The sequence below is a fragment of the Cnephaeus nilssonii genome (assembly GCF_951640355.1).
Source record: "Cnephaeus nilssonii genome assembly, chromosome: 10".
NCBI classification, from domain to species: Eukaryota; Metazoa; Chordata; class Mammalia; order Chiroptera; family Vespertilionidae; genus Cnephaeus; species Cnephaeus nilssonii.
The window spans coordinates 38,356,208-38,382,165 of record NC_137081.1 but is presented as its reverse complement, the minus strand read 5'-3'; the positions used below and the strand labels follow the sequence as shown (position 1 = coordinate 38,382,165).

Here is a 25,958-nt window from a genome sequence, read left to right as displayed (position 1 = left end):
GAAGAACAAAGTTGGAGGGTTTGCACTACCTGATTCCACAATATACTGTGTGAAGCCTCAGTAACCGAGGTAATGTCGTATTGGCATAAGGATAGACATATAGATCAGTGGGACAGAATAGAGAGCCCCAAAATAGATCCACATATAAATGGTCAGTTGATTTTTGGCAGATGTGCCAAGGTAATTCAGTAGGAAAATGATTTCAACAGATGGTACTAGAATAATTGAATATCCACATGCAAATTAACTAGCCTGGCTGGGGTGGTTCAGTGGTTGAGCATCGACCCAGGAACCAAGAGGTCGCTGGTTCGATTCCCTGTCAGGGCACATTGCCCGGGTTTCAGGCTCAATCCCCAGTAGGGGTGTGTAGGAATCAGCTGATCGATGATATTTCTCTCATGGATGTGTCTATACCTCTTCCTTCCTCTCTCTAAAAATCAATAAAAGCATATTTTAAAAAAAAATTTAAAAATGGGTCATAGAAATAAATGTGGAAGCTAAACAATAAAATTCCAAGAATAAAACATATGAGAAAGTTTTCATGACCTTGGATTAAGTAACGATTTTTTTAAGGGCATGAAATAAACGGGAAAAAAAGGTAAATTGGACTTCATCAAAATAGAGTATTAGAAAATGAAGTCAAGCTACAGACAAGGAGAAAATATTTGCAAAACCTTTATCTGATAAAAGACTTGTCTCCTGAACATACAAAGAACTCTTTACTCTTAATTGAGAGAAAATAAAGCAGTCCAAAATGGGCATAAGATTTAAGACATGTCACCTACAAAGCTATAAATTCTAATGATGCTTAATGTAATTAGTCATGAAGGAAATGCAAATTAAAACCACAGTACGATGCAACCATACATGGAACAAAATGGTTAAAATTAAAAAACAAAACCAGATAATACTAAGCAACTATTGGGGAGGATATGGAGTAGTTGGGCTGTCATATATTGCTGTCGAGAAGGCAAAATATATCCACTGTGAATAGTAATTTAGCAGTTTGTTATTGTAAACATACACTTACCATATGACCCAGTGTTGTGGGTTGAGTTGTGTCCCTCCAAAAGGTCTGTTTATGTCCTAACCCTCTAGTACCTCTGAATGTGACCTTATTTGGAAATGGGATAAGATAAGGTTATAATGGAGTAGGGAGTTCTTAATCCAATATGACTTGTGTTCTTACAAGAAGAGGAGACACAGGGGACAGAGAGTGGAGGTTGCCACTTGAAGACAGACAAAGGGAGAATACCATGTGGTGATGGAAACAGATTGGGGTTAGGCAGCTGTAAGACAAGGACCGCTAAGGATTGCTGGCAGTATGAGAAGCTAAGAAGGGGACATGGAACAGATTTTTTCCTGGAGACTTCAAGAGTGCATGGCCCTGTTGACACCTTGATTTCATATTTCTGGCCTTCAGAACTATAAGAAAATAATTTTTTGTTGTTGTTTTAAGCCACCCAGTTTGTGATACTTCGTTATGGCAGCCTTAGGAAACTGTTGCACCCAGCAATATCACTTACAGTCATTTACTTACGAGAAATGAAAACATATTTTCACAAAAATATATTTAAATATTTATAGCAGTTGTCCTAATAGCCAAAAGCTGAAGACCAATGCCTAACTGGGTGAATAGACAAACAAATTGTGATATAGCTATATAATAAAATGAACTACTGTTATAACATGGATGAGTCTGAAGGATTATGCTACATAAGCAAAACCCAGTCACAAAATTCTATACACTGTACGCTTCTACTGATGTGATATTCTAGAAATTATTATTATAGGAAAGGCGAAATTATAGTGACAGAAAGAATATCAGTAGGGGTGGAGAAAAGAGGTTAGCTGCAAAGGAACACAAGAGAACCCTTGAGATAACACAAGAGATAGTAGAAATGTCCTATATCATGATTGTGGTGATGTAACAGGACTATACGTTTGTCAAAATTTATCCAATTGTTCACTTCAAAATGGTGAATTTTATTTTAAATAAATTATACCCCAACAGAGCTGATTAGAACATTTTAAAAGGAATATAATAAATAACATTGACCAGATAATGAATAGCTTTCAGTTTGAATGAAAATATTTGTCTTAAAAATGCATGGATAGCCCTAACCGGTTTGGCTCAGTGGATAGAGCGTCAGCCTGCGGACTCAAGGATCCCAGGTTCGATTCCGGTCAAGGGCATGTACCTTGGTTGCGGGCACATCCCCAATGGGGAATGTGCAGGATGCAGCTGATCGATGTTTCTCTCTCATCGATGTTTCTAACTCTCTATCCCTCTCCCTTCCTCTCTGTAAAAAATCAATAAAATATATATTTTAAAATAAAATAAAAAATGCATGGATAGTACTTTTGGCTAGGATAAAATTTCTGATAATTTTCAATTGCTTAATCAGAAAGTGCTGCATCTGAGTAACTTAAAGTAAAGGAAATGTACTGTACAAAAGGATTCTAGTAGTGATAAAGACTGCTGAAAAGGAGTTGAATAAAATTTTAATGAAACATAAGAGTGGATAGAGGCATTATTTGCAAGTTAGTTTATTATTTTATTGGGTGATTTTAAATATTTATAGCTAAACTAGTAAATGATTGTGTGTGTGTTACATGCTGTTGAGTGGGCTCCAGCTCCTGGCGACCCCATGAATGAGTGATGTCCATAATGTCCTGGTTTCAACAGCCTGCCTCAGCTCCTGTGGACTCATGCCTATGGCTTCTTTTTAGAGTCACTCCATCTCATATTTGGTCTTTCTCCTTCCTGCTGCTCTCTATTTTTCCCAGCATTATTGTCTTTTCCAAAGAACCCTGTCTTCTCACGATGTGCCTGAAGTAGGACAGCTTCAGTTTTGTCATACTTGCCTCCAGTGATGTTTCAGGCTTAATTTACTCTAGAGCCCACTTGCCTGTCTTTGTGGTGGTCCAGGGTATCTGTAGAGCTCTCCTCCAACACCATATTTCATTCCTTTCCTATCAGCCTTCACTGTCTAACTTTCACATGAGTACAAAGTAACTGAGTATATGAGGGTATGAATGATCTTGGTCTCTAATGACACATCTATTGCCTTTCAGAGTCTCAGTCTTCTCTTGATTTTTTTCTTTGCTTCAAGTCTCCATTTGAATTGATACTGAACCAAGATAAGCAAAATCTTTAACAATTTCGATATCGTCATTGTCTATTTTAAAATTGTATATTTCTTTTGCAGTCATGCTTTTTATCTTCTTGATGTTCAAATGTAGTCCTGCTTTGGCACTTTTTTCTTTTGCTGTCATTAGAATTCAAATCATTGCTACTTGCTGCCAGTAAGATGGTGTCAACTGCATATCTTAAGTTATTGATATTTCTTTCACCAATTTTTACTCCTCCTTCCTCTGAGTCCAGCCCAGTTTTTTGTGTTTGTTCTGTGTACAGATTGACCAAATGGGGAGATAAAGTGTGTCTGACACCTTTGCCCATAGGAAATCGTCCTGTCCTGACTGGCTTCCCGGCCACAATGCCGGTTATGCATTAGGACAGTCACGGGCTGAGGCACACCCATTTCTTTCAGAACAACCCAGAGCTTATCGTGACCCGCACACTAAGAGGCTTTACTGTCATAAAATATAGACTAGCCCTCATCTGCTTCTTTGGCATTCCTAAAAATAGATTGGCTTGGGGCCCTAGCTGGTGTGGCTCAGTGGATATTGCATCTTCCTGAAGACTAAAGGGCCTGGGTCTGATTACGGTCAAGGGCACGTACCTCGAACCTGGAACCTCCGTTGCAAACTCCATCCCCAGCCCTGGTCAGGTGCGTGTGGGAGGCAACCAATCTGTGTGTCTCTTTCACATTGATATTTCTCTCTTTGTCTCTCCCTCTCCCTTCCACTCTCTCTAAAAAATATCAATGGAAAAATATCCTTGGGTGAGGATTAACAACAACAAAATTGCCTTGGGAAAAATGTTTTCTCTCTTTACTGGGGAAATGGAGGATTGGCTTATATTCAGGCATGCAGAGAGCTTTCTGTTATACCCAGTTAAGCAGAACTATCTCTAGTTCTGCACACATTGCACTGTATTGCATTTAACCAGTTTCATATTTGTAAATTCCGTTAGGTGGCATCTTATTTATCCTGACTTTTATCCTTATCACAGTCTATAGTCCCTGACTTCTGATGTACATAAAATAAAATGGTGGATAGATAAGAAATTTTTTTTAATACAGAATCAATCTTTTGTCATGATGTCTTTTATCATGTTGAACATTTATTCAGCAAACATGTATTAAGTGTTATGTGGAAAGCATTATACTAGCTGTTTTGGGACATGTAAAACTGCTGTAACATCTAAATAAGATTAGAATAAAATGTAATCTATGCAATGCAAGGTGTAATAAAAAGGAGTCAGATGGGTAATCACTAGAGCTTTCAGTTGGATCATAGGTTAAAAATACCAGAAAAATAGTTTAGTCTTGATGACAAAGGAAATATCTTTTAGCAGCTATAATATTAAAGATAATCATAGTTTAAAAGACATTTAACAAAACAGGTTCTGGGATTTTTATAAAATTATTCTCCTTACTGTCATATTGTTAGATTGACCAAAGGAGTTAGATTGTGCAGTAAATGAAAAACATTTTATCTTAGAATAGCGGAAGACTTGAATTTTCATTAGGCGTCTCTTAGAGGTTCCTTCTGAGGCTTAAGCACATTTCCTTTTCTCTAAGAAGTACAATGAAGAATTATGCCTCAAAGAGTCACTGGCCTTTTTTTTCTTCTTAAAGTAGATTTCAGTCCTCATATAGAGTATCAAATAGCACTTGGGATGGAGTAAATAGAAGCTTACTGTGAAATATATTTTATATAGAAGATCATTATAACTCAGTACTAATTGTTAAAATGGGTCTCAGGGTTTTCTGTGAGTGCTATGAAACAATGATTCTTAACTATAAATCGTGATAAGGTTTTGTCAAATAGAATTATATTCATGGCTTATGCTTTCACTTGGTGACTGCAATGACACCCAAGCCTTGGACATGAGGCATTGTGGTCTGGAAGAGCATTGGAGGGTGAGGCATGAGACCTCATCTGCACCATCACACAATGGCAGGTGATCTGGGTAGATCTTAGTACAATAGTGGTCCCTATCCTTTAGGCCATGGAGGGTGGTCATAAATGAGAGAATATTTGTGGAGCCTTCTGCTACATTTGCCAAAACTAAGAAATTAATGTTGGTAAGTTACTATTAACTAAGCACTAGGCTTTATTCAGATTAATCATTTTTTCACTAGTATCTTTTTCCCCCAAAACATATTTTAAGTTTTCCAGATATTTGAAAAGTAATGTTTGCCTGTCTTAAGAAACAGAGTGTATTCTGAACATCACTCATTCTTTTCTTCTTAACTCAAGACCATTATTGTGAAAGACATTAACATTCTGTGCCTTCAGGGGTTGTTTACCTATTTTATGTTTTCTGTCTTGACCTCACGCTGCTGTACTCTGCTTCTAGTTGGCCCTCATCAGTGTGACCTCACCAGAAAGCCAAACAGCAGCGAGTACTAGATATGTTACTTTTAGCTTCCGGGAGGGCCATCTGTTTATTAATGAATTCAGATAAAGAACATTCGAAGAGGCAGGAGTGATCAGGGAGGTAGGAAAAATGACAGGAGCAAAGATCTGAGGAATTTCCTTGGCTTTCCAACAGTTTGCTACTTCATTCTTGTGTTATAAGAAAGATTGCTTTAAATAACTTGCTGAATGACTGGATAGGGGGCCTAGTGAGGAAAGAGACTTAAAACATAAGTTTTATGCCTGCAACACTGGAACAGTAAATGACAGTACCATTTTAAAAAATAGTATTTATTTTCTGACTAGAGGCCCAGTGCACGAATTCATGCACGGCTGGGGTCCGGCCAGCCTGCCCCAATTGGGACCGATTGGGGCCAGGCTGGCCAAGGGGAGGGGCCGCAGGCAGTTGGCCAGCTGGCCCCGTCCCTGATCGAGGTGGGGGGGCTGATCGGGGCCGCAGTGCACATCAAAGCAACCAGTCATTCTGGCGTTCCGGTCACTTGGCTTTTGTTTATATAGATTATAAAAGTATAATTACTGTAGAGTATTTGGTAAGACACAAAAGCAAAAACTACATAATAAAAATCAACTATGGTTTTGTTGTAGATATAACCATTCACCTTTAAAATATGATACATAAACATATTTTTACACACTTTGAATAATGTATACAGTTTTATGATCTGTTTACCTTACTCTGTCATCAGCATTTCCCCATGTCATTAAATAATCTTCAGAACCTTGATTTTCAGTGGCTACCTCATAGTTCATTGAAAGTCAGAGGTGACTTAACTTTCCATTTTGTTGGATTTTGAGTCTCATTATTGTTACTTTGCTTTGAGCCTCCTTATAAAAAAAATCTTTATCCACATCTCTATATATTCTCTTAGGACAGCTTTTTGGAAGTGAGTTTACTTAATCAAAATGGCTTTTTAAAAAAAATATATATATTTTATTGATTTTTTACAGAGAGGAAGGGAGAGGGATAGAGAGCTAGAAACATCTATGAGAGAGAAACATCGACCAGCTGCCTTCTGCACACCCCCTACCGGGGATGTGCCCGCAACCAATGTACATGCCCTTGACCGGAATTGAACCTGGGACCTTTCAGTCCGCAGACCGACGCTCTATCCATTGAGCCAAACTGGTTTCAGCCAAAATAGCTTTTAATACATGTGTTTAAGGAGCCTGTAAAAAGTCATAACTCTTTTCTCTTCCCACTGGTAGTGTATGGGCATGACTTTTCCCTCTTATACTTTTGCAGTCAGGTACTAGAATTTGGGGTCTTTAGAAAGACTAGGCTTATTTTGAAGGTTATTTTGACTTTTTGAATTTGAGGTGACAATTGGATAGACAAGTATAATGTTCAGTAAGTAGTACTTGATGAAGCAGAGTGAAATGGAGAGATGCAATTTTACAACTAAAGATTTAGAAACTAGTTTATATGAAACAGAGTATCTCTAAGCCATACATTCTATATCTATACTAGAGGCCTGGTGCATGAAAATTTTGCAAAGGTCCAGAAGTCTGATCCATATATGGGGGACAAAGAAACCAAAGGGTATAAGAGAAAGCTTCCTCCATATTGGTTTGCTCAGGATTTGGAAACAGGCTCCCCTGAGTCACGGTACTAGTATATCTGGAAATAAATGGTTTTTTCCTGTGTCTCTGAGTACTCCTGTGTGTCGCCTGGTAAATTCTGTAACACAGATATACAATATATTTGGGAAAATGGCTTAAGTTTGCAATGGGGAAGGGAAGTTACTTAAGAAAGCATAAGTAGTTCTAGCCAAGATAATCTAAAAGCTCTTATTAAATCTTTATTATTTCAGAATTCTGTAGAATTCTCCAGTTTTAGAATTGAGGATAACAATTTGAATATCATACAAATTCACACTGCCTATTTAAAATCCTTTATGGTTTAGATTTTCTCCTGTGGTCTTAGTGCTTCAGCCATATAAAACTCACTTTTTTTTTTCTCTCCCCTTATGATTTTTAAATTAAAAAAACCACACCCACGTACACCTTTTTTTGCGCATAGTAAACAGTTGGGAAGAGAAAAGAGTACACAGTAAAAGCAGTTTTCTTTTACTCTAGAGCATCAGATCCTTCTTAGAGGAAATCACTGTTAGCATTTTTGTGTGTATCTTTCCAGTCAGTTCACATTGCCAGCGCACACATGCAGATAGATTTTGTAGTTTATATCTATAATAGGAGCACTCCTGTCCATTGCTCTGTATCTTCCTCCCCCCTTTAATATATAGCTTGTAGATCTTTCCAAATTACTTTTTATTTTTCTCAAATCCTTACCAGATGAAGTCTTTATTTTTTTAACATCCTTTTCAAGCCCAGCTTCTCATATCTCTTCATGTAATTAATCTCTCCCCTGTATTGCTCTCACTTTTTTTTGCCCCTCTGTTATACACCAGTCACAGGTCTGTCAGGTGTCATCATGACTTTCATGTGGTTCTCTCTTCCCAGGTGTCATTTCTTTGTCTCTGCACTCCTTTTGTAATCTGGCCCTTCCCACCTTCAGGACTCTAATTACATTTGTGTACCAAAGTCTCACAGATTTATACCTACAGCCCAGGCCCGAACTCTGAGTTGACCTATCTATTTCTTGGACACCTTAAAGACATCTTATTTCAGTATATCCAAAACCAGCTTCTTTTTCATTGTCCCTGTCTTAGTAAATGGCATTTATATTTATCTCAGTTAAGAAAACTATGAGTTGTTCTTGAAATCCCCATCTCCCTCACCTCACGTATTCCCCATCTCCCTCACCTCCCGTATTCCAAAAGCATAAATTTGGTTGATTTTTACCTCATCATAAATCTGTCTCAAATCCATCATCTTTGTCTCTGATACCAGTTAGTGCAGCCTGCCATCACCTGCATCTGGATTACTCCAGTAGTTCCCCCACAGCCCTCTGGTCCTCTTCCCGCAGGAAGCTTTCCAAACATAAATATTACTGTGACCTCTCCCCTGCTCCAATATTTGGATGGCTTCCTGTTACATTTAGAATAAAGACAAATACTTCTAAGATAGCCTTCCATGGTCCTGCGTGGACAGGTGTTAATACTTGTCAGTTCATCTCTATTGCACTTCCCCTTCTCTGGGCTCCTGCCACCGGGGCCTTAGTGCTAGGTCCTGCCGCTCCCTCTGCTCCTTTTGCCTCAGGGCCTTTGAGCTCTTCAGCCTTCCCTAGCTCTTCCCTTTACCTTCTCCTGGTTAACACCCACTGACATTCCAAATCTTATCTCAGGCATTGCTTCCTCCATGAACCTTCCCTGATCTCCTAACTAGGTTACATTCCCCTGGCACTCAGCAAGGTGTACCTCTCCTTTGTAGCACATTTCCATGTTTCTTGTACATTTATTTTGTGTGTGTGTGTGTGTGTGTGTGTGTACATATATATATCCTGCTAGGTGGTAATCTCCTTGAGGGCAGAGGCCACTTTAGTTTCCAGCATAGGTGCCCAGCACAAAAAGTAGACAGTCAGATCTTTAATGAATGAATGAATTCATTTCTATTTTCTCAGTTCACTCTACTGTGGAAATATACAAAGTACTATACTTGGCATATTGTAAAAGCTCAAATACATCTTTTCAGATTCAAAGTGAATTTTTTTTTTAATTTTCTTTATTGATTAAGGTGTCACATATTTGTCCTCATCCCCCCATTCCCATCCTACACCCCTCCCCACGGATGCCCCAACCCCCTGTTGAACTTAACCATTGGTTAGGCTCATATGCATGCACACAAGTCCTTTGGTTGATCTCTCCCCCTTCCCCCCACCCTCCCCTATCCTCCCTCTGAGGCCCGACAGTCCGATCCGTGCCTCCTTGTTTCTGGTTCTGTTCTTGTTCATCAGTCTATGTTCTTCATCATTTCCCCTAGATGAGCGAGATCATGTGTCACTAGAGATATACTTATATGAACTGAATGTGAGACGAGCAATAATAGTTATGCTGACAGGCAAATGAATCAGTCTGTAGTGAGTTTCTTTCTGGACCAACAGTTCTTTTGAGACCCAATATCAATGTCCACCAGTTCCTTATGAGTACATGTCGGCAGTGACCCCTCAGCTCTGGATGGTGGACAAATGGTGGTAATGCAGGTCCGACTCCCTCTGGTTTGGTCTCGGCCGGACCCAGGGGCACGGCTTCACCCGGATCCAGGGGCCCACGGCCTCACCCGGACCCGGGACCCAGCCTCACCTGGATCCAGGGGTACACGGCCTCACCTGGACCCGGGATCCAGCTTCACCCGGACCCAGGGGCGCATGGCCTCACCCGGACCCAGGGACGCGTGGCCTCACCCGGACCCAGGGGCGCGTGGCCTCACCTGGACCCAGGGGTGCGTGGCCTCACCCGGATCCAGGGGCAAATGGCCTCACCTGGACCCGGGATCTAGCTTCACCCAGACCCAGGGGCGCGTGGCCTCACCCGGACCCAGGGGCGCGTGGCCTCTCCCAGACCCAGGGTCACGTGGACTCACCCGGATCCAGGGGCCCACGGCCTCACCCGGACCCGGGATCCAGCTCCACCCGGACCCAGGGTCGCGTGGCCTCACCCGGATCCAGGGGCCCACGGCCTCACCTGGACCCGGGACCCAGCCTCACCCAGATCCAGGGGCACACGGCCTCGCCCAGACTCAGGATTCAGCTTCACCCGGACCCAGGGGCGCATGGCCTCACCCGGACCCAGGGGCGCGTGGCCTCTCCCGGGCCCAGGACCCAGCCTCACCCGGATCCAGGGGCACACGGCCTCGCCCGGACCCAGGGGCGTGTGGCCTCACCCGGACCCAGGGTCGCGTGGCCCTACCCGGGTCCAGGGGCGCACGGCCCCACCCCGACCCAGGTACCAGCCTCACCCGGACCTAGGGGAGCATAGCATCACCCGGACCCAGGGGGGCGGCCCCACCCGGACCCGGGACCCAGCCTCACCCTGACCCAGTTCCCAGCCTCACCCGGACCCAGGGGCGCGCGGCTTCACCCGGATCCGGGACCCAGCGGGGTTTCGTCTTCTTGATCCCAATTCCTGTTGGTCAGTTCCATCTCAGCAATTCCTTCGGCCATTTTCTCAGAGCTCCAGGGCAGCCGCCGCAGAACTCGTTGGGCGGCGGGCTCGGTGAAGCTCCGGTGCGCCCGGTGCGCGGCGGCGGGCTGGTCCGGGTTGGCTGCGTCGGCCCTTGGGTCTGCAGCAGTGGCTGGTCGCCGAGTGTGCGCACCTGGCCACTTCCGGGGCGTTGAGATTCTTGAAGGACTCGGAGGTCAGCAAGCGCGGAGTCTCCCACCCCATGTCTCCCAGGGGCTCGTCTGTCCGTGCTCGGCAGCGAGTGGAGCCGTCCCCTCAGCCGGAGACCGCCGGGGGAACTGCGCCGAGCACGTTCCAGGCCGCCATTGTGTCGCCTGAGCCGTATTTCTTAAAGTGTGATCTTTGGGTCACCGGCATCAGCATCATCCCGCGTACCCCTCTCTTTTATTCTAGTTGTAGAGCATCTGCTCAGCCAGCCCTCCGGTGGTTCTGGATGGTGTCTGCTCTGCTCTCCCATCGTAGACTCAAAATTGTTGTGCTAGGCAACAATCAGGCTTTCGCCCTATGCCTCCATCTTGGTCCTCCTTTGTATAGTTAAGTCTTGATTGTTGTTGGTGTCGCTGGGAGGAATTGTCCTCCAGGCCAATTGGCCGTGCGGACCCTCTGTGTCTATAAAGGAAGAGTTGCTGTGCAGGAGACACGTTTATGGGCCGGGTCTTGGTGCAGCAAGACTTTGGCGCTCACTGAGTCTGCCTCTTCAATGTGTCCCTTATATGAGTGGTTGAAATCTGGTGTCATCTCACACCGACCACTAGATGCCCTCGTTTCTGGGTCTCCAATGGAGTGTAGGTCAGCTACTGCCTGAGGCCCCTCATCAGGAATTACAGCAAAAACTACAGTTTCCTCCTCCTGTCTGAGCGGCCCTGGAGCAGTCCGACTAGAACCACAGTTTATCTGATCAAGCTGCCATATGGCAGGCCACCCACATGCAAAAGCCGTTGTTTGGAGCCCAGTTGGGCCTGCAAAACGTGCGGGGCGGGTCCCAGGGCGGGGCGGGTCTCAGGGCGGGGCGGGGCCTCAGGGCGCCACCAGGCCAGGGCGTGGTGAACCGCAATGGCTACAAGTCTGCTTTTTCTGCTTTCCACGTTTCTAAGCCCCCTCGTTCCGCACTCCAGCGCAGCAAACACTGATTGCTGGGCGCACATCCGCAAGGAAGTTACTCCCACTCTCAGACACGAAGGCCGAGAGTCCAGCCTCTCCCCGCAGGCGTCTGGGTCTCCCGCGCGTCCCCAGAAGCTGGATTTCAGGGTGATGGGGAGCTAATCTCCCCTAGGGTTGGAACAAAAGCCGCACGTCCCTTCCCCCGCCACCAGCCCGACCCACGCGCCTCCGCACCTTATCCCCTCCGAGTTCGCTCTTTCCTCTTCCCTCTTAGCTGTAAATCCACCATTCAGCCAGCTCTCCTGTGGTTCTGGGTGGCAGACGCTCTGTCCTCCAGTGTATTTTTGAAATTGCTGTGCGCGGCGAAGTTCCTTTGTTTAACTTTGCTGCCTTCTTGGTTTTCCTCTCTCAAAATGGCTAAAGGACTTGAATGTAAGACGGGAAGTCCTAAAAATCCTCTAAGTCGGTGTTGGCGGTCTCCGGGGCCCCGAGGATCTCACTGGGTAGCTCGGCCAGGTCGGTGACGCGGATGGGCCCGTCCTGCAGAAAGATGGTCTCTTCCTTCACGGAAAGCCATTGCGCCGAGTCCGCGGCCGCTGCCACAGCAGCTGCCACGGCCGCCCACGAGCTCATGGCCCCGGCTGAGGTGCTGACTGAGAGGAGCAGCCGCCCGGCCTGGGGAGACGCGAGCAGGAGTCGCCGTGCTCACCAGTCCATCTTTTAGTTGTATTTCCGAAACTGCCATGCGAGGCAACAGATCAGCCGTTCACCTCCGCCGCCATCTTCTCAAAGTGAATTTATATGCTCAAAATGACATAGTATGGATTAGTAAGCATTACCATTTCTTACCAGACTTTACAGTTCTTAAATTTACCAGAAAGAGGTCAGTCTGGGGAAGGGGAATAGGAAGATACGATAATTGTGAACTGCTAGATCTGTCTTTTAATAGAATTATTTTTCTGTATTGTTTCCTAGGCCATCTATGCTCCCCCATTGTCTTATATCTCTCCCTAATAAATTGTGAACTCCTAATTACTTTCAACCTAGAGAAATAATGACTTTTTTCCTAAGCACTCAGAAATACTACCTGTTCACTTGTAAAACAGTTGTTTGAAGTTCGCAAAGAAATACAGAGATATGCTCAGATTGTATTCTGTCTAGGTAGACATTCACTGTCTGCCTGTGTGTTAACCATGAGACTTTAAGGGAAGCTACTTAACTGCTGTGAGGCTTGGTTGTCTCATCTGTAAAGCTGAGATAGTTATATTATCTATCTCATAGTATTACTGTGAGGATTAAATGAGATAGATAATATGGCATTAACATAATGACTTCTGGCAACATACAAGTGCTTAATCAATGCAAGTGGTGGTTGTTCCCACAGCTGTTATTCTTGTTGGGATACATTTTCTCAATACAAAGGTTGCTTAGGTTTTCAGTCTAGTTCACACATGTCCATTTAGCTGTGATGTGCTTAGTGTAATGAAATGTGTTCTGTATGCCAGGAATATTCCAAAGCCCGACCACCATTGACAACCCGTTAAAGTGAACAACTGATTGATAACTAAGATTACCTTTCCCCCAGTCCTGAGTTCCAAGAAAGGTAAAACTCACTAGACTTCAGCTAAGAGAGTGCAGTGGGGACCAGGAGGAGAAAGGGTGATGGGTGTTTGAATTAGCAATTTGACGTGAAGGACAGGTATTCTTGATGTTTCCATTAGTAAGAAAGAAGTCAGGAATTGGCAAATACACGGTAGCTCATTTAAAGTTATGGGGGAAATGTTTAAATGGACTTTCTGTGAGCCAGCATTGAAACCACCATTTATATTACTGTGTTTAAAGTGTGTTCCAAGTTCCAGAGTACCTTATTTTTAAAACAAATTTTTGCACACATCCCTTTATAAGTTGGAATCTGTTTTTATTAACCAATGCTCAAGAAACATTTATTACTTTTTGCTTTTATATAGAAACATTTACTTCTTCTAAACGTTATTTGTATTTTTTCTAATTAGTACACTTTATCTTTTAGAGTAGTTTTAGGTTCACAGCAAAATTGAGCAGAAAGTATAAAGAGTTCCCATGAACCTGCTGACCCTGCATGCACCACCTCCCCAATACCAATATCCCACAGCAGTGGTCCATTTGCTACAATCGATGAACCTACATTTGACACATTATTGTCACTCAGTCTCTGGTCTACATTAGGGTTGACTCTTGCTGTTGTACATTCTATGGGTTTTGACAAATGTATAATGACCTTCATTCACTACTGTAGTGTCATACAGACTAGTTACATTGTCCTAAAGATCCTCTGTGTTCTGCCTATGTATCCCTCCTCCCACTACACCCTAGAAACCATTGATTTTTTTATTTTTCTGATTCCATAGTTTTGTCTTTTTCACCATGTGATGTAGTTGGGATCAGACAAAATGTATAGACTTTTTAGATTGGCTTCTTCCACTTACTAATATGCACTAAGTTTCCTTTTTTTCGTGGTTTGATAGCTCATTTGTTTGGAATAGTGTTCTATCATCTATATGTACCACCAAATTGATACCCTATTTTGTATGTCTTTAGTTACAGTGAAAATTCACTCAGGGAGTATACTGATTCTCAAATGATGACAGAACGAGCTAATACTGTAATTAGTTCCACTTGCTGTGATACTTAAAACTTACGAAGTAGGATTATTTTTAAAAGTATATTTTTCCTTAAAGATAGATTTTTGAAGCATCCTGTAAATATATTTTGACTATACCATCAAGTTTTCTATACTTTTTCTGTATGAACTATTTTTCAGAGCACATATTTGATTATTGATAGCATTACTTTCCTGATGTTCACAGTTCATAGTTTATGTTTTACAGAATTAATAAGATATACTAGTTAAATCATTTTTAATTATACTGAATAGTGTATTTTAATTAATGTGGTTGGGTTATCAGTGCTGGTTTGCACTTATTTTAAATAAAACATGCAGGTCATTTCTAAACTGATGGCCACTTTAAAAGAAAAAAGCTTTATATAATTTAGAAAATCAAGGTAATTTATGATGTGAAGGTTAGAGAAAATGGAAGCTGTAAGATAAAATTGAAAAGAGTTTTGAGAACTATTGGATGGGCCTACTGACAAATAATTGTGAATTTAGATTTTGTTTGAATTACCTCTCGCATTTGTATTTTATAAATGAAACTGAGCACAGTACAGTGTACCTGGACTTTAGTAGTGTCTAGCACTCAAACCTTGGTTTCTAAAACCTTCCCACTAAAAGGAACCAGGAGGGATCCTTGAAGAAATGGCTGATTGCAAGGTTGGGAGCCTAGAACATCTTGGTATGCCAGAAAGTAAGGAAGTGCTCAGTGAAACTGATGGTGGCCTATCACCAGGAGATGGGGGCCATTTGAAGAGGCTCCCACTGGCCAAATCTGGGATAATTTGAGCATCAAAATAATTGAAGGCTATAATGAACTACTACATATCATTAGGAAAAAAATAGGAATTCACATAGCCTCACCAGTAATATACCAGTTGTACCTGTTAATAATGCGGATTTTTTTCCAATAGATGGAGTTACACATATGTTGGGTACATAATGCGATTTGATCTGTATGCTATTTTGTATTGACAGCAAGCTTCAAAACTTCGTATGTCAAATATTCTGAAGGTATTAACATCATAGATATTTTTATGCTTAAAAATGTTGAATTTCATGCCAAAAAAAGAGCATTTGTGGGAAGTTTTAATTCATTACTTTATTTTGAAGAAAAGTGCTGCTGAAAGTTATCTTATACTTCGGGAAGCTTATGGCGAACATGCTCCATCTCAAGATACTTGTGAACGCTGGTTTAAACTCTTTAAAAGTGATGATTTCGATGTGAAAGACAAAGAACGTCCAGGTCAACTGAAAAAGTTTGTAGACCAACAATTAACAAGCATTATTGGATGAAGATGCATGTCAAACTCAAAAACAACTCATGGAAAGATTAAACGTTGCTCAGCAAACAATTTCTGATCGTTTACAAGCAATGGGAAAGATTTTAAAGGAAGGAAAATGGGTGCCACATCAACTGAACAAAAGACAAATGGAAAACCGAAAAGTCATCAGTAAAATGTTGCTTCAACAGCACAATAGAAAGTCTTTTTTGCATCGAATTGTGACTGGTGATGAAAAGTGGATTTATTTTGAGAATCCCAAATGCACAAAATCATGGGTTGAACCAGGTTAACCATCAACATCGACTGCAAAGCCAAATCGCTTCGGAAAGAAGACAATGCTCTGCGTTTGGTGGAATCAGGAAGGTGTGGTGTATTACGAGCTTTTAAAACCAGGTGAAACCTTTAATACTGATCGCTACCGACAACAAATAATCAATTTGAACACGCTTTGATCGTAAAATGACCAGAATGTGCCAGAAGACATGGCAAAGTAATGTTGCTTCATGATGACGCATCATCACACACTTCAAAACCAGTTAAAGACACGTTAAAAGATCTTGCCTGGGAAGTATTAACCCACCCACCGTATTCACCAGACCTTGCTCCTTCAGATTACCACTTGTTCCGATCCAGGGCACACGCACTTTCTGAGCAGCACTTCAAAAACGTATGAAGTGGAAAATGGGGTCTCTGAAGAGTTTGCCTCAAAACAAGCTAAGTTCTATTGGGAGGGTATCCACAAATTACCTGAAAGATGGGAATTATGTGTAGCTAGCAATGGACATTACTTTGAATAAAGCACTTTTGATGTTTCTGTTGAAATTACCGTGTTTTCTTTGATTACAAAATCCGCATTATTAACCAGAACACCTGGTAGACAGTCATACAAATGGGAGAATTAAGGGCTCAAGAGCCAGCTGATAAATATGGAGGAAATGCTGGATTTGGAAAGTCACAATTTTATCACCATCATAGTAATTCAGTTTAGCCAAGACTCAAAAATGGATCCTTTTTTAAAGATTTTTTTAAATTGATTTTTAGAGACAGTGGAAGGAAGAGGGAGAGAGAGAGAAACATTGATGCAAGAGTGAAACATCAATAGATTGTCTCCTGCTACTCTACCCCCTCCCCCCCACCTCCAACTGGGGATGGAGCCCTCAATCCCAGGCGTGTACCCTGACCAGGAATGTAACCAGCTTCCCTCCACTGGACAACGCCCAAGCAACTGAGCCACACACGGGCCAGGGCTCACAAGTGGATCTTAAAGCTAGGGGAGAAATGCTGATGAACAGCAGGATATTTACATGGTTTTAAAGTGTCCAAAGGTTGCCTCTTGGTTACAGGGAAAAGGTATTAAGTAAACAGTAGGAAAATTGGACAGCACTTGATCTGGGTAATGAAAATTAGCATCACCAGTTAGGGACAGAAGACCATATGCCTCTGGATGTGATATCACCTGTGTGCTATCCTGGCCAGGAATGCACCACCAGCATCTAATCCTGAGGAAACATCAGAAAAGTTCAAAACGATGCACATTCTATTAAAAAAAGAACTGTAGTTTTCAGAAATGTTAATGTTATGAAAGGCAGAAAGGCTCTATATTAAAGAAGAGTAAAGGTGCAGGACATACGTAGATGATCCCAAGACTGGATCCCATATCTGGAGAAAAATTAGAAGTTTGTTTTTTGTTTTAAAGGCATTGTTGGGTTAGTTGACAACATTATTTTGCAGATTGTAGGTTGAAGTAGTGTGTTGATACTATATTTACTGAATTATAGCTGTGTTGTGATTGTATACTGGAGATTATTTTAGAAAATTCATGTCGAAGTATTTATGGGGAAATGGCTCATAAAAAAAGCACTTTGTGTATATGTGGGTGTATGTATACATATATATGTACATATACATAGAAAGAGAAGAAGGGTGTGATGAAGCATATGAGGTAGAATGCTAACAGAAAGAGATCTGGGTAAAGTAATATGATGTTCTTTGTTGCAATTTTTCCGTAGATTTGAAGTATTTCCAAATAAGTTTATACACATGCTTGTACTCATTGTAACTTACCTCTTATTACTCTAAGTTACTAATTTACCTTTAATACTTAATTGATATAAAAATTGGTAACAGCTTTTAACATTCATTGCTTACAGATATACACACTGATTTTTAATTTCTTTTAAATAGTGCTGGGCCTAAAGGAGATAATATTTATGAATGGAGATCGACTATACTTGGTCCACCAGGTTCTGTATATGAAGGTGGTGTGTTTTTTCTGGATATCACATTTTCATCCGATTATCCATTTAAGCCACCAAAGGTAAGAACCTAGAGGTACATTCTTTAATATTTATCCTTTTCCTCTAAAATCAGTTTATTCCAGAGGTTAAATGTGTATTAATGTAATCATTTTAACTTCATTTTTTTTATGGAGTGATATGGAAACTTTCATGTACTAAGATATAACTGTGAAAGTAATTGATTTCTGCCTTTTACAAATAACTGTAATCAGCAGAAAGAGGGTATGTTAACTATAAATAAAAGTATACCATGTGCACATCAGAAAAGCAGATGGATTTTTGATATGAGGGAAAATATCCTATGAACTTCCTTAGAAACATACTGGGATTCAAAAGTAAAGCTGTTTAACAGCTTGTAGAAATAAGGGTTAACTAACTTGAATTTTGTGCTAAATACCTTATCTTTATAGATAAGCAAAATCTAGACCATGGCAAAGAAGAGGGAAACTAATACTATTTAGTAAACGTATGTTGTGCCCTCTGTTGGTAGCATGTAGTAATGGGAATGAGGGTGGCTGGGTGACTTAATGCCTCCTTGTTGTCTCTGAATATGAATTAGATGATAACAGAGAAGGGTTGAATTGTGCCTTGTAACGATTGGCAGTTATTTGTCAGTTCTTAAACATAACCGTTATTTAAATAGATTTCTCCTCTGACTTCTCATTATAAAATAAAATCGTCAGGCTAGTGGGTAAAAACCACCAATATGAAGCCTGAGCGTAATTATTTGTTTCAGATATTTCTGACATGCTAGGGAAACCTGTGCTATCAAGCCCTTAACTGTGATAAAACATTTTCCTTTTCAACATAGTTCATTTTGTTCCCAAAGCTGTGTAAAATATATGTAGCAACTTAATGCCTGGAAAAGAAAAAGAAAATGGTAAAACCCAGATAGTATATTATCAAACAAGGTAAGAATATTTCCACCTAGTGCTATTTACCTTAAGTTGCAGATACCAAGGCTTCCTAGCCCTTAGAGGTATTAGCTCTCAAATATGGCTATCAGTTTTTTGAGTACTTTCTTCTTTGGTCCCATCAGAATTTAAGATCTTTAAATGATTGCCTTAATGCTCTCAGTTATATAGAGTATGTCGTGCTAGATCAATCAAATAAAGGCATAAGACCCTCATGTTAATAATAACAAACTTGATTCATATTCACATGACATGTTAAATGGCAGGCTTGTCACCAACTGTTCAATTGCATTCAGTATTATAGAAAAAAAATAAAACTTTAGCAAAATAGCTCATGACTATATAGTGATATTTATTTTTACATGCCTCATTTTGCATATTGGAAAAGTGGTTTTAACATGATAGAAAATTAGCAGAAAAAATTTGCAAGATTTATATTTTTCAAAATAATCTTTGTACGTGAGTGAAAATCTGTTGAAGAAAAAGACTTCTTAGTATCTTTAATGGAAAATAGAAATTGACTGAAATAAAGGTTTCAAACTGTGGTTTCCTATATGTGATTTATTATAATTGTTTTGGTTAATATATTTTTTTAAAATTAATTTAGCATGTAAATATTTTTGCTGGTCTCATTTTAATTTTCTAACCCTTTAATGTTGATTAATTCCTTTTGCCTAAGGTATCATATACAGTATTATGAAGCATTCAGATCTCTAGGTGGACAAGTGAAAAAGAAATAAGACTTCTGCTGTTATCTTAGTGTTAGGTACAATTATTTCTCTACATAATGATTCTTTTTGAAGTTCAGAGAAGGTGTTGAGCTTCTTAAAGAATAATAAAAATTTAATTATTTTGTTCACTCATTGTTAATAGCTAAACAGATTCAAAATATTAATTGTATTGTGTTTGTAAACCATAATCTGAACATGTGTTATTCCTGTATTAAATAGCAGAACTGTCTAATATAAATATAATGCAAGCTACACATGTAATTTTAAATTTTCTAGTAGCTACATTAAAAGAATAGAAACAGTAAATTAATTTTAATAATATATTTTATGTAACCCAGTATATCCAAAATATTGTCATTTCAAGTATGTAACCAGTATAAGAGGGAATTTTACATTCTCTTTTTGGTATTGAGTCTTTGAAATATGGTGTGTAATTTACACTTTTATCCCTTTTCAATTCAACTAGCCACATTTTAAGAGCTCTGTGTAACTAAATTAGAGCAATTCTAGAGGTTCATGGTCCCCTCCCTTCACCCCTGCAAGGCCAGTAGTTTCTTCCCCATTACCTTTAATTTTTTTGTCTTTAATTTTGTATCCTTATCAGAAATACATGTTTGAGGACTTTAATATTTTCTTCCCACAATCCACTTGGGATATTATACTAGTTCTAAGGGATCAAAAACTGTCTTTTTCCCCCCTCTAACTCCAAATTAAGATTAACTACTCAGTGTTTGTGATTGTTTTGAAACTTGACAGTATTTGTTCCTATGATTTATCCTCTTTTTTTTACACATCTGGAGATACTCTTTCTTTATTCAGTAGCTTAAGACCTTGCTTGTTTTATTTTACGTAATTATCTAACAAGACAATGAGCCAGTTGTGGAAATAAAAGGATAGGAAATAGGTTGGTGATTTAACCAATCTTCCTCTAAATTCTTCAGTATTTTCTGACACATGGCAAGAAATTAGCTGAGTTGATACTGATATTTTCTACTAACAAACTAATATAACTTTTCACTTTATGCTTAAAAAATTCTTTACCAGTTCCTCTTACCTTTGGCATCAACACATTTTTGTTTTTCCCTTACTTCTGTCTTTAAACAGGTATTGTGTGAACTCATGCTTGTGTGTATGGTGTGCACACACATACATACATAGAATTGCTGTGCCATTCATTTTGATTAAACTAATCAAATCAGTTGCTCACGTTGGTTGAAAATCAATATAGTTCTTCTATACTGGGTAATTTACAGAACATTTTTTTAACCAAATTAAAATGAAACCATTGGATTTTGTTAGCACTTAAACCCAGTATTCTATTAGCTCTTCAGTTAAATTACTTGCTATTTAGTATCATGTGATATGTTACTCTTCAATTTTGCTGGTGAGAGTCTTAGTTGGTAAGAAAGCATTTCATTTTCTTCCTGTTTGTAATGTGACTGCCCTTAGGTTACTTTCCGCACCAGGATCTATCACTGCAACATCAACAGTCAGGGAGTCATCTGTCTGGACATCCTTAAAGACAACTGGAGTCCCGCTTTGACTATTTCAAAGGTTTTGCTGTCGATTTGTTCTCTTTTGACAGACTGCAACCCTGGTAAGCACATCTTTATTACCACATACAATGAGGTTGTAGACACCAGTGCATTTTCTTGGTAGCTTAAATGTAGATTTGGAAAGTTAGTACTGTTGGTGGAAAGATCAACGTAAAACATTTTGCAAGGAAATTGTCAATGCCATTTCTATTAGAATAGACCAAAAGTCTCACAATAACTTTCTGTGGTTTGTTAATGGACTACTAGCCTATACTTATTTTCTCCTTCTCATTGATGGACTCTGTTTTCTGAGGTGCGTACCTGTACAGACCATTTTGACAGCAGTAAAGTGATGTCTCATACTCCAGTGCCTCCTTTTCTTCTTCTATGCCTCCATGTGCATTAAAGCAACCACTTAGTAATGAAGAACTTCTTGTTTTCTATTCCTTTTTGGATTATAGTTTGTTGTATTAGATGTAGTAATAATGAAGAATATTAAAAAACTATAGCTGATGAGATTGTGATTATATAAACTTCGAGGTTAAAGTCATTAGGACATAATTTATAACATTTAAAAGAAATGCATAACTGCCACATGTGATCTTTAACTGAGGAACTGAATTGAAAAAAATGGGATTTTGTATGTTATCTTACTGAGGGGTCAGTTTTTAAAAGAAGTTGACTTACTTTTTCTGAACATTTGATTAATCACCAAAGTATATTACTATTATCTTTTGCCCAGCAGTTATACATATGCGATCGATCGATAGATAGATAGATAATTATAACATCATTTATTACAGCAAAAGATTGGAAACCACCTGAATGTCCATTAATAGAGGATCTACCTATTAAAAAGAATAAGACAGCTCTTTATGAGCTGATAGGGAAAGCTTTCTAAGATATATTAAGAAAAAAAGTAAGATACTGAAAAAAACACATATGCATAACAATATATTCTACATGCTTGTACACATGTATATCTCTGGGTAGAAATGCTGTAAACAGGTAACAATCACTTGCCATGGAAAAAAACTCCTGAGTAATGGAGGTTTATATCTCAGATTCAATTTCCAGTTCAGAATTCTATTTAAAACAGAATGGTAAGTTTTCATTTGGAGATAAGAATATTTGAGTCATATTATTACACTGGAGGCCCGGTGCATGAAATTCGTGCACGGGGGTGGTGTGTGTGTGTGTGTGTGTGTGTGTGTGTGTGTGTCCGTGTCCCTGTCCTGCACCCTCTCCAATCTGGGAACCCTTGAAGGATGTCCGACCACCCATTTGGACATCCCTCTCACAATACAGGACTGCTGGCTCCCAACTGCTTGCCTGCCTCTGCCTGATTGACAGCCTGATCACCCCCTAACCACTCCCCTGCCAGCCTGATTGACACCTAACTGTTCCCGGGCCGGCCTGATTGCCCCTAACTGCCCTCCCCTGCTGGCCTGATCACCCCTAACTGCCCTCCTCTGCCGGCCTGGTTGTCCCTAACTGCCCTCCCCTTGTTGGCCTGGTCACCCCTAACTGCCCTCCCTTGCCAGCCTTTGTCACCCCTAACTGTCCTCCCCTGCCGGCCTGGTTCCCCCCAACTGCCCTCCCCTGCAGGCCTACCCCCCCCCCCAACTGCCCTCCCCTGAAGGCCTGGGTCCCCCCAAACTGTCCTCCCCTGCAGACCTGGTCACCCCTAACTGCCCTCCCTACTGGCCTGATCACCCACAACTGCCTTCCCCTGCAGGCCTGGTCTCCCCCAACTGCCCTCCTCTGCCGGCCTGGTCACCCTTAACTGCTCTCCCTGCTTGCCTGATCACCCACAACTGTCCTTCCCTGCAGGCCTGGTCCCTGCAACAGCTCTCCCCTTCAGGCCTGGTCTCCCCAAACTGCCCTCCCCTGCAGGCCTGGGTCCCCCCCCCAACTGCCCTCCTCTGCCGGCCTGGTCACCCCCAACTGCCCACAACTGCCCTCCCCTGCAGGCCATCTTGTGTCCACATGGGGGCAGCCATCTTTGATCACATGGGGGGGGCAACCATCTTGTGTCTTGGAGTGATGGTCAATTTGCATATTACTCTTTTATTAGATAGGATAGAATGAAGGAAACATTTTATTCTGAATAGCATTGCATTATTAATCCTCACCTGAGGATATTTTCTTCCATTGATTTTTAGAGAGAACAGAGAGAAGGGGAGAGAGAGAGAGAGAGAGAGAGAGAGAGAGAGAGAGAGAGAGAGAGACAGACACATCCATGTGAGAGAGACACTTTGATTGATTGCCTCCCACATGCACCCTGACCAGGGCTGAGGATGAACCTGCAACCCAGGTATGTGCCTTTGACTGGGAATCCAGGCCTGGGACCCTTCCCTATGCAGGCTGACACCAACCACTGAACACACCGGCCAGAGCAGCACACTGATTATTGAATAAAATGCCAAGAGTAAAAAACAGTTTTTGTATATTAAAAGTATACCCCTTTTATAAAAATCATATTTATTAACACTCATTTTTTAGTTACAGGGCCTTTAGCTTAATTGAATATTAATATTAAGATGCTAAAAATCAGCATTTCAGTTTAATAGAATGTTAAAACTGTGCCTTTTAGATATCTAATATTTTTTATTTTTCTTCTCACTTTTCCAGCGGATCCTCTGGTTGGAAGCATAGCCACTCAGTATTTGACCAACAGAGCAGAACATGACAGGATAGCCAGACAGTGGACCAAGAGATACGCAACATAATTCACATAATTTGTATGCAGTGTGAAGGCGCAGAAGGCATCTTCTCACTGTGCTGCAAATCTTTATAGCCTTTACAATACGGACTTCTGTGTATATGTTATACTGATTCTACTCTCTGCTTTTATCCTTTGGAGACTGGGAGACTCCCCAAAAAGGTAAATGCTATCAAGGGTAGAACTTTGTAGCTGTAGATTAGTTATGTTTAAAATGCCTACTTGCAAGTCTTGCTTCTTTGGGATATCAAAATGTATTTTGTGATGTACTAAGGATACTGGTCCTGAAGTCTACCAAATATTATAGTGCATTTTAGCCTAATTCATTATCTGTATGAAGTTATAAAAGTAGCTGTAGATGACTAGGAATTATGTCATTTGTATTAAACCCAGATCTATTTCTGAGTATGTGGTTAATGCTGTTGTGAAAAATGTTTTACCTTTTACCTTTGTCAGTTTGTAATGAGAGGATTTCCTTTTACCCTTTGTAGCTCAGAGAGCACCTGATGTATCATCTCAAACACAATAAACATGCTCCTGAAGGCATAGTTTCCTGTCGTACTATTTTAAGCCAGTCTTGTTAGAAGGTGTGTCTGAGATGATTGTTGATGAAATAAAGTTGCAGATATGAAGATGACTACTAAAGACCAGTACAAATAAAGAAATTATTAAATAGAAAACATGTGGAATCTTATTAAATGTGTATAGTTTTTTTTTTTTCCTTTAAGTCCTACTGAGAGAATATAATGAACTTAAACATGGAAAACTGGTTTTTATTTTTTGTTTGTTTTTTATTTCTCACCCAAGGATATTTTCCCCATTGATTTTTTAAAGAGACTGGGAGGGAGTAGTTGAGGGGTTGGGAGGGTGGGGGAGGGGGAGAGAGAGAGAAACATGCAAAGTAAGAGAGACATGTATTGATTGCCTCCGTAGGTGCCCCCAACTGGGGCTGGGGATAGAACCTGGAACTGAGGTATGTGCCCTTGACTGGGAATTGAACCCGAGATGCTTTAACCATTGAGCTAAACCGACTGGGGTGGAAAATTGGGTTTTAAAGCTTTTGGTCTCAAAAATATATAAAGTTCTATTTTGATAATATGATATTTGAGGTAAAAAATAAAATGAAATTGGGGCTCACTCAGGAATCTGATATTGTCTTATGGAACATTTCATTTCCAAATTGGTGATATCTGTTCACCATTGGAAAATATTGTCAAATGACACAATCTGGTTGCTGTTGTATGTCTTGGTGCACTTTTTTTCGTTTGCTTCTGAACTTGGTCTTGAATATCTATGGTGTATTGTGTGCATTACCGTTCTTACTGTGGCACTTGGCCAGCAGTTGTAGCCAGAGGCAGATTTGAACACAGAAACCTTTTTCTGCCTGAAGGTAGATGAGAACTCTGGATTGAGGTGCAGATGTGGCTTTATTTCTCAATTGCAAACACACCAAATTTTAATGGTTTCCCAGGTTATATAAATTCCTTCTTTCTAGTTACAACTGTTAAATATTAGATTTCTTAAAGGAGTTAGAATTACTCTGCAGTATTTAGATATGGTAAACAGTATAAATGTGCTACACGTTCCCTATGACTGGGATAATTTCTGAGGTAATTCTCTGGTCATAGAACCAAAGTTGTGGAATATGAGGCAAATGTCTTTTCCAGTCCTAAATATGGAAATAGAATACCATCTCAAAATTTATAGAGTGGAATTATTAGCATAAAATGTATAGCTTCAAAATAATAAAGTAAGACATTTATAGTTTCCTATCCCCTAACTAAGAATAGTGGTCTCCTATTGACTTGAGTGTCAATAGAAGTATTAAATTGGGGTAAAAGTAAAATTATTTGTATGTCTACTTTTCACTTAAACTCTTCCCTTAAAAAAATCTCCCCATATTACAAAGGAACGCCAAACAAAAAGGTAGTGTTTTGAAGAATTCAGGCCTACGCCTATGAAAACCTCTGAGCTTTGATGTATTAAGTGGTGACCAATAATCTGTGATGGAGTCCAAGTCAATGTGATGAAAGTGGGGCCTTTCCTGTAAGCTCAGGCTTTCTGTGTGGT

The 25,958-nt window shown here is 40.4% G+C and overlaps 1 protein-coding gene across 3 annotated transcripts in view; it reads left to right on the top strand.

Moving 5' to 3' along the window:
• Window positions 1-24,434, top strand: part of UBE2E3 (ubiquitin conjugating enzyme E2 E3) — an 89,097-nt gene extending 64,663 nt beyond the window's left edge. For all 3 annotated transcript variants that reach the window (XM_079782581.1, XM_079782579.1, XM_079782580.1), the window contains exons 4-6: window positions 17,871-18,003; window positions 21,078-21,225; window positions 23,798-24,434. In XM_079782581.1, coding sequence (XP_079638707.1) covers window positions 17,871-18,003; window positions 21,078-21,225; window positions 23,798-23,895 — 379 coding nt within the window. In that variant the 3' untranslated portion in view covers window positions 23,896-24,434. The remainder of the gene's footprint in view (window positions 1-17,870; window positions 18,004-21,077; window positions 21,226-23,797) is intronic.
• The last annotated feature ends 1,524 nt before the right edge of the window (window positions 24,435-25,958 follow it).